Genomic DNA, 10,061 nt, shown 5'->3' on the forward strand with positions numbered 1-10,061 from the left:
GATATCCATATTTGTGCCCATTCCAAAAAAAGGTGATCCAATAGATAGCAGAAATTATTGAACCATGTCATCAATATTACATGCATGTAAAATTTTGCTGAAAATAATTAAAAAATGGTTGTAGCAGTGTATTGAGAGGGAATTGCCAGAAATTCAAGCCAGATTCAGGAGAGAATGTGGAATGAAGGATATCATTGGTGATATCAAGTGAACCTTGACCAAAAGCAAAGAATACTAGAAAGATGTTTGCCTGTGTTTTATTGACTATGCAAAGCCATTCAACTGTGTGGGTCATAACAAATAATGGATAACATTGCAAAGAATGGGAATTCCAAAACACTTAATCGTGCTCATGAAGAACTTGTACATATACTAACAAGGGGATAGATACTATGTGGTTTAAAATCAGGAAATGTATACATCAGGATTGTATCCTTTCACCATACTTATTCAATCTGTATGCTGAGCAAATAATCCAAGAAGCTGGACTATATGAAGAGGAATGTAGCATCAGGATTAGAGGAAGACTCACTAACAATCTGCAATATGCAGATGACACAACCTTCCTTGCTTGCTGCAAGAGTAGAAGACTTGAAGCACTTACTGATGAAGATCAAAGACGGTAGCCTTCAGTGTGGATTGCACCTCAACACAAAGAAAACGAAAATCCTCACAACTGGACCAAAAAGCACCATCACGATAAATGGAGAAAAGAATGAAGTTGTCAAGGATTTCATTTTATTTGGATCCATAATCAATGCCTATGGAAGCAGCAGTCAAGAAATCAAATGACTTATCACATTGGCATATCTGATGGAAAAGACCTTTTTAAAGTGTTAAAGAGCAAAGATGGCACTTTGAAGACTAAGGTGCACCTGACCCAAGGCATGGTATTTTCAATAGCTTATAGGCATGTGAAAGCTGGACAATGAATAGGGAAGACCAAAGAAGAATTGATGCATTTGAATTGTGGTGTTGGTGTAGAATATTGTGCCTAAGGCACTTGACTTCTAACCAGAGGGCTGGCGGTTCAAAATCACCAGCCACTCCTTGGAAAGAAGGTTGGGCAATCTACTTCCACAGTGATATTGCCTCGGAAACTAAGGAGAGGTCGCTATGAGTGGGGGCCAACTGGATGGCACATAACAACAACAACAACACCATCAGAAGAAAGAACAAATCTGTCTTGGAAAAGGTACAGCTGGATGCCAGACTTCATCTCACGTACTTTGGTCATGTTGTTAGAAGGTACCAATGCCTGGAAAAGGGTATCGTGTTTGGTAAAGTGGAGGGTCCGTGAAAGAAGGGAAGACCTCAGTAAGAAGGACCAACACAGCGGCTGCAGTAGTGGGCTCAAGCATGGCAACGATTGTGAGGATGGGACAGGACCAGGTAGCATCTCGTTCTGTTGTATACAGGGTCGCTCTGTGTTGGAGCCAACTCACCAGCACCTAACAACACAACAGCTAATCCAGTATGCCCTCGTGTTAACTGACAGCATCTTTAAAGGTCCTGTTTCCAAACAAGATCACATTTTCAGGTACCAGAGGTTCTAACTTCCACATACCTTTTCAGGGACAATTCAATCCATAACAAAGACCCTGAAAGAGAGGATGATGATAATTGTTATATACATAGGTTTCTTTAGGATAAAACTCACCAGTCTCACTGCCATCAAGTCAATTGACTCATAGTGACCCCCTTTGGATTTCTGAGGCAGTAAATCTTTATGGAAGTAGATTGCCCAGTTTTCTTTCCACAGAGTGTATGGTGGGTTTGAACCGCCACCCTTCTGGTTAGCAGTCAAATGCCTTAGGCACTGAGCTAGAGAGTGACACTCAAATTCATGTTGAATGGATTGGAGTTGGGAAGAGTCTGAAAAGGGAGTGAACAATTTGTATTTGAGGTCCCAATAATAAATAAATGTAAGCTTAGAGTGGTTACGAATTAGCTTAAGGGAAGAATAGGAGTTAAATTTAGAGGTTCAGTCTCAGCAGTTTCAAGTGGTACGTTTTTAAATGACACCATAATTGTGGATGAGTAAAGTGGAATGTATATGAAAATAAATTTTCAGCCAGCTGAGGATCTGACTTAGCAAATTGGAAGAATTGATCAATGTAACTACTCAAGTCATTTAGGATTTTTATTACAGCGACTGGAATGTTCTATCATTATCACTGTTTTTTTTTTTTTTTAATGAAAAATGTCTTCCCTTTTTTCAAGATCTGATTTCTCCTTCTAATTTTTAAGTCTTTCTTACTTTTCTGTAAATTCTTTACAGCACTTTTAAGTCTTGCATGGAACCAGAAGAATTCTGTACCTTTAAAACAAACACCTGACAGAATTTTATTTTATAGGGAAAATTGTTGTTGCTGTTATGTGCTGTCGACTCATAGCAACCCCTCCTTAGGTTTCCAAGGCGGTGTCACTATGGAAGTAGATTGCCCAACCTTCCTTCCCAGGAGTGGCTGGTGGGTTTGAACCGCCAGCCTTCTGGTTAACAGTCAAGTGCCTTAGGCACTATGCTACCAGAGCTCTTTGTATGGAAAATAGGAAATTTAAATGTAAAGACAGGATTGAGTGTTTACAAATAATCATTTATTTTGTCTTCAACCTATGAAAATGTAAGATTTTAGCAACCTGTTGAAATATATCATCTTAAAGTTTCAGGTAGTTTCACTTCCATGTAATTAATATGTGGAAGATGGGCGTTCTCTCCTGATACCCTTCGCCTAACTCAAGCTTCCAGTTAACCTCTGTTTTTGACATGGTTGGACTGGCAGGTGTGGTAATTCTGTGAGGGATATTGTCAGCATTAGCAGAGTTCCTATGTAACAGTGAGCTGTAATGAGTGGCATTTGTAGGTAAGGGAGAAATGAGAAGAAGTCCCAGACTCTTGGTGGGGCTGATGGTGACAACTTAAGGCTTTGAAAGCTAACAGAAACATGATCAGACCTCTTTGAGAAGCTCATGTTGATCTGATGTCACTTTCGTTGTCATACCCTGATTCTTTAATGACTACAATTTCTTCCCTCCACCTTTTACCGTTTTTCAAAATACATTGCCTGGGTAGCTCACTCTTTTCTTATGTAAATGTTCTTTTCATTCTTTACTCTAGTTCCTGGGCATCCACTTTATCCTGAACTCTGACAAGGAGTAGCTGAACATCTGTCCTAGAAAAACTGATGCATTTGGCCAAGAGAAACTTTGTTTTGGGGGGTAATATTTGCTCCAGGCATGATCTTTCAGTGTTATTTCTGTCACCTTCAAATAAATAGCCAAGTCATTAAACAGAAGAAAAAATACATGCTTCCAAACAAATCTTAAATCATAGCAAGGGAGTTCCAGACCATGCCTTCTGTTTTATAAACAGCTAGTATATTTTTAGCCAATGAATCTACTGAGATAAATCAGTGACTTTATGTAACATTCTATAATGTTTTAATGGACATTTTATGATTTCACATCAATTTTGTTTTGGTGTATTAATTTCTCTGGTTTATATTTTAATGCCAACTTGTTAACAATTATTTTTAAAGAAATTACATAAATTGGACTACTCTCAATGAATTATTTAATGTCTTGCCTGAATTAAATGGGAACTGGTGGTTTATTCTTTATGAAAAGAAATATGCATCAATCATTTAAGCCCCAATAATATTTTTTAAGCTTTCTTAGGGAAATGGCATCCTGTTCAAGTATTGATAATATTCTTGTGTGAAATGGGCCTTTCTTTCTTTTTCTTCTCATTCTTTTTAATGATTTGGAAAGGCCAATGTCTTATTTGTTGCATTTTTCTTTCAGATGGAACCCCTCTGAGCTGGTGGGTTGGAAGAACCAACGAAGTGCAGACTTACTGGGGAGGTTCTTTGCCTGATCCTAAAAAATGTGCTTGTGGATTTGAGGGAAACTGCATTGATTCTCAATATTACTGCAACTGTGATGCCGACCGGAATGAATGGTGATTTCCTTATGCAAGATAGTGTTTTTGTTTTTTATTAACCATCTCCAAATATGTGTAGTTGGGCAGGTATTAGATAAGATAGTGCAATTAGGAAATAATATGAAACATGGTACAACCAATGTGAATCCTAAATGTACAAGGCTTTTTACTTGATTTTTGTGTAATGGACTTGAGGTCATGTGCATTTTAATTTTCCAATATGATGGAACAGAAACATCTGCTACATGTTTCCTATTAATGGCAAGTAAGTTGTCATTCACTTTAACGGTAAATGTAATTAGTCCTTCTTTTATTCACAAACTGTGTTTATAGTCAGTAACTAGTAAAAACCCATGTTTAGATAAGTTGCCAATTAAACTTTAAACATACAAACTTAGAATTTCCCATAATTATTTTAACATGTAATTCTTTCTATGTTTTTAAAGGACAAACTCTGCCATAAAGGTCTGACGTTCTGTGGATCATATTTTTTAAAAAGGCAATCTCTAACATTTTAGGGATTTGAAAATTGAACTTAAAATAATCTTATAAACAGATAAAAAGTCTTTTCTATATGATATCCTTTATCTGAAAAGTTTTAAAAAAATAATAATTAATTTTATTTGAGACCAGAGTTAGAATATGTTGATTTTTTGGGTTATTTGGAAAGTCAAAATGTTTTGAAGTTTTCAAATTCATATTTCAATACCCCGTGTGGATATCTCACATCACTAAACAATTTGACCTGCACAGAAAAATACTGGATTTGAATGTTAAGCCAGTCTCGTTATAACTATGATTGTTTTGGTTACAGAATACATATTAATTCCTGTGATCATTCCACTGCTAATTGAGCTTGAAATCTGACCTGCATTAATATTCCATTTATTTACTTAGCAAACATTGAGACTATGTTTAAAAAAAAAACAAACCACTAGCAGACTCTTTTAGGATACCTGGCAGGAGGCGTCAGGTCCTCAGTCTGCAGTCATGATTGTTCTCTGATAGCAGGTTTGCCATGAAGAATATTCTATCTCTTACTGACACTCTAATTTTCCAAAATCCTAATCTATTTCTAAGGCACTCTTTCTCATTACTGTCACATAAAAGTGCCTACAGAGTAATATCATATTTTAAAATATGAGTGAAGTGTTAATAGCAATGCTTAACAGAAAAAAAAATTTTGACATAATCACCAATAATCCTTCATTGCCTCCAAAACCTATCACTAATTAAAAATACCTTTTAAAATGAAGAGTTTGAAATTTCTCATATTAAATTTTACTTATGGCAGAGTAGCTTGAACAACCCAACCACAGATAACAGTTATAACCAAGAAAATTATTTATTAAAAGGACAACTACTTGAAGTAGGTGGAGAGCAGCTAAAAGCTGGCAGAAGCTACCAGGGGTGGGTCCTGCAGAGCCTAGAAAGAACCCCAGAGGGGAGATGGATGTTTATAAGGCTTGTCTATCGCAGTAGTCATCAGATCACACGCACTGTGAGGTGCCTAGAATTCAAAGAGAATACTAGATTTGTTTGTTTTTTTTTTTTTTGGCTTGTGTTATCAGAGGACAGAGTTTGGTGCTGCCAGAATGACTAGAGATTGAGGAGTCCATCCTGGAAATAAGAAAGCAGTCGTGGGGGGTGGAGCCCAATATAATCACACCCTTCAGATCCCCGTCTGACCCCTGACCCAAACAAAACTACAGCTGGAGGAATGTAAAAAGCTATAGAGATTTCAACTGCTTCTGTGAGAGGGGAGTTGGAATTTGGAGTTTTGAGTCCCACTCACTGAGATGGGGAGCCCTGGTGGTGCAATGTTTAAGCACTCGCCTGCTAACCCAGAGGTTGGTGATGTAAAGCCAGCGGCTGCCCCATGGGAGAAAAGACCTGGTCATCCGTTCCCATGAAGATTTGCAGCCTAAGAAACCACAGGGGGCAGTTCTACTCTGCGCTGTAGGTGCTCAGTGAGCTGCAATTGACGTGAAGGCACACAACCGCAGCAGGAACAGTTTAGGTGAACTTTGTCAATCCCTCACTTTGCATGAAAACTCCAGAATGTCCACCTATGTGCGGCAAAGACCATGTCCCCAAACTGAGGGACATATATGGAAACTAAGAGCCCTATGTCAATCATTACACTAAATGTCAACGGATTAACCAGTCCAGTTAAAAGGGAGAAAACAGCTAAGTGAATTTAAAAATTACTAACTATATTCTGTCTGTGGAAGATGTTAAAATGTTGCTACGTGAGAAACGCTCAGAGGAGCAGTTCATCCTTTCTCTCTTGTGTGTGCAGATTTGGCTCTGACCGTCTGGGTTTTGAACTACAAAGAGGATTGTTGTTTATTTTATAATTACCTTCATCAGAATAATTTCCCGAGTTTTGTTGTTGCTTCTGTTTTATAGGACCAATGACACTGGATTCCTTTCTTACAAAGAACACCTGCCAGTAACTAAGATAGTGATTACAGATACAGGCCGACCGCATTCGGAAGCCGCTTATAAATTGGGGCCTCTCCTCTGCCAGGGAGACAGTAAGTAGTGGCAACGCGTGGTAATCATACCTGAGCAAAGTCATGCAACTGGCTGTCATCTTTCTGATACTAATTAAGCAGACTACTATTATGAAAATGCATAATAATGCCTGAAATACTGTTTTAGTCAGTCAACAGTATAATACCAATATGGAGCACCAAGCCCTGTGAAAAGTACAGTGGTAGAAAACCCTGTTAAGATTCCTAGAGACAGAAACTGCTAAGCATTTTGGTCTGAGTGGCTTGTATATGCATTGCAGCACTCCTAAATCTGCATGCCATTATCCACATACAAAAGCCTCAAAGCAGCGCAAAATGGTTAAGAATGCACGGGAGTCTTTGTTGGGTCTAGAGTGAAATTAGTACATTAATGGAATCAAATGTCAGTTTGTTCAAATATATTCAGCTTTTAATCTCAAATTTTGCTTTTCTGCGTGTGTGTGTGTGTGTGTATGGGGAGCTCTGGTGGTGTAGTACCTAAGGCACTTGACTACTAACCAAAAGCATGGCAGTTTAAAGGCACCAGCCACTCCTCGGAAGGAAGGTTGGGCAATCTACTTCCGTAGAGATACCACCTCGGAAACCCAAGGAGGGGTCGCCATGAGTCGATACTGGCTCGACGGCAGTGAGTTATTTTGTGTGTGTATATGTGTGCATGTGTTTTACTTTCAAGCAATGAGATATAATGTTTTATATATTCAGTGTATGAATGTTCTAAGTCAGAGTTTTAAAACCCCAATATGGTTTCACAGAAAATACATTCTTTGGGCAGGAATGAAATGAGCCTATGGACCGATTCATAGATTGTGCACCTTATTGAAATCAGATAGAGACAGACACATTGATTATTTATGCCTTTGGTTATTTCCAGAACCTAAAATAGAAATAAAAGAAATATTTGTTTACATTAAAAGCATACCCTTAAATAAAATTTTATTCTAGGGCCTCAAGTCAGCACAGGAGGGGATGGTCTGACAGTCCAGTGGATTTATGGAGACACATAGCAGAAGTTGCTTAGTTTAAAAGCAAAGATGACCCTTGCCCATAAAAATGTATATATTCAGTATAAACACGGTTTGCCATTATGCCCACTATCCCTGATCTTTATCACCTTGTACTCTCTGCTCTGCTAGCAAGACTTGCACAATCACATGGAGATGATATAGGGTATTTCATGGAGGGGAAAAAAACATGCAAAGAGATGAAGTTGTCAACTGAGGAGGCATCTGGGAGAGTGCATTTTGTCCGGCTACAGAGTTTTTTCTGTGCGTCACATGCATGTTTTATTTTCGACCGTCGTTGTAAACCTTCCAACACCTGCCCAGCTTCCTCTGTCCTCCCCACTGCATTCGCCACAGGCCCTGGGTAATTGGGCTACTTCGACGACATCACTATCAGTTCTACACCTTAGAGTTCTTCTCTCCCAGACCTCTCACCAAGAGCTTAAGCACACAGCACCTTTTCGCTCAGAGCATGGTTCTTGATTCGAGGCTGTCTTGTTCCCCCAGTGGACATTTGGCAATGTCTGGAGACATTTTTGGTGTCATGATTGTGAGAGATTGGAGCAGTGCTATGGGCTGCTAATGGGTAGAGGCCAGGGATGCTGCTAACATCTTACAAGGCACAAGGCAGCCTTCTGCAACAAAGAATTATCTGCTCCAAGATGTCAGTAGTGCTGAGGGTGAAAAACTTTGATTCAGCGTATTGAACTATTGTGACCATGGGGCTTCAAAGCATGAGTAACAACATTAAGAACTTACAAATATTCTCAAATACTGAACCAAAAAAACTAAAGCAGTTGTCATCCAGTTGATTCTAACTCATGGCAACCCCATGTTTATCAGAGTAGAACTGTACTCCATAGGGTTTTTGTTGGCTGTAACCTATTACACAGGGCATACCTGCTGCAAAAGACCTCTGTAAAGTGTTGAAGAGCAAAGATGTTACTTTGAAGACTAAGGTATGCCTAACCCAAGCCATGGTATTTATAACCACCTCATTTGCACGTGAAACATAGACAATGAATATGGAAGACCAAAGAAGGGTTGATGCCCTTGAATTATGGTGCTGGTGAAGAATACTGACGATACCATGGACTGACAGAAGAATGAACAAATCTGTCCTGGAAGAAGTGCAGCTGGAATGCTCCTTGGAAGTGAAGAAGGCCAGATTTCATCTCATCTACTTTGGTCATGCTGTCAGAAGGGACCATTCCCTGGAGAAAGGTACTATGCTTGGTAAAGTGGAGGGTCAGCGGAAAAGGGGAAGGCCCTCAATGAGATGAACTGACACATTGACTGCAACAGTGGGCTCAGGTATAGCAAGGATTGTGAGGATGGGGCACAACCAGGCAATGTTTCGTTCTGTTGTACATGGGGTCACTATGAGTTGGAACTGACTCAACGGCATCAACAACAGCGATGTAACCTTTTGGAAGCAGGTTGCCTGGCCTTCCCTCTGAGCCTCATCTGGGTGCATTTGCACCACCCACTTTTCAGTTAGGAGTCAAACACTTAATTGTTTGCCTCACCTAGGGGCTCCTGGGAACAGTCAGACTGGGTGTGTTTCCTTTCCCTCGGAATCCTAGCCAGTGTTCCTTCTGCTTCTGGCATTAGATGTTGCTCTGGAGACATCTGAGGACAAACATACTTTTCCACCTTGTAAGTGACTTTCTTTTTCTGTCTGAGCACTTGAAGGAATAATTTTCCTTAAAGGTCAGGAATTTAATGAGAACTGTCTCAGAGTTGTGTAGGTATGGTATTCATTTTCCCTGAAACTGGATGTAATGTGGTAAGATGTACATGGATATTTTATAGGCCATTGAAGGAGTTGTTACAAACTTAATCTTCATTTTTGTTCTCAGTTCATTAATCTGAAGAAAAGTCTGTTTCTTCTAGCTCTTTGCCACTAGAATTTTTCAGTCTATTTTATTAAATGTACATCTTCTCGGTGAATTCATTGTATTGAAATTTTGTGTTAAGTCAAAGCACCTCTCAAATGTATATAGTTAGAAAAGATGGTTGTAAGTTTCTTATTCCAGGAACACTGGAATCATTGAGATTAGTTTCTTCATTTTGTCTGCATCGACCAGTCCAGCTGTCAGAGAAATCACAGCTGCCCAGAATGCATTAAATAATCGAAGGTCCATGTAGGCAATAAATAACTTTGCAGGAGCTGGACCTTAGACTCGAAGGGGATACTGACTAGTCATCTGGCTAATTTCTCTTCCATTTGACAGGTTGCTTTTGCATCTGCTGACTACTTCTAAGCCATTAACAACAAGAACAACAAAAAAGCGGGGTCAATTCCATTTATAAAATATTCAGATAAAGTTTGCAAGTGCCACTAGGTCTGATCATCCTCCAAAAGAAGGAAATGACCATTGCTTTATTTTTTACATTTTGTTTTATCCCTGTGGGTTTCCTTTCTTTAATTTTCTTGAACTTTCTCCATCTTTTCATCCCCTCCTCCTCTTCCTCTTCTTCCTCCTTTCTCTTGTCTGCCTCCTCACTTTACATATACTTCATTAGTTTCATCAACTCCTTTATAGACCCTTCTATACATGAAAATATGGTGGC

General features: G+C 39.1%; 1 protein-coding gene across 1 annotated transcript in view; it reads left to right on the plus strand.

The window, feature by feature from the left end:
- The window catches only part of CNTNAP4 (contactin associated protein family member 4), a 330,923-nt gene that overhangs the window by 270,367 nt on the left and 50,495 nt on the right, over positions 1–10,061 (plus strand). The window contains exons 13-14 of the mRNA XM_007939189.2: positions 3,805–3,961; positions 6,356–6,483. Of these exons, the coding sequence (XP_007937380.2) occupies positions 3,805–3,961; positions 6,356–6,483 (285 nt within the window). The remainder of the gene's footprint in view (positions 1–3,804; positions 3,962–6,355; positions 6,484–10,061) is intronic.

The sequence above is a fragment of the Orycteropus afer genome, unplaced genomic scaffold, assembly GCF_000298275.1.
Source record: "Orycteropus afer afer isolate SDZICR_OR568_19922 unplaced genomic scaffold, OryAfe1.0 scaffold00057, whole genome shotgun sequence".
Taxonomy (NCBI): Eukaryota; Metazoa; Chordata; class Mammalia; order Tubulidentata; family Orycteropodidae; genus Orycteropus; species Orycteropus afer.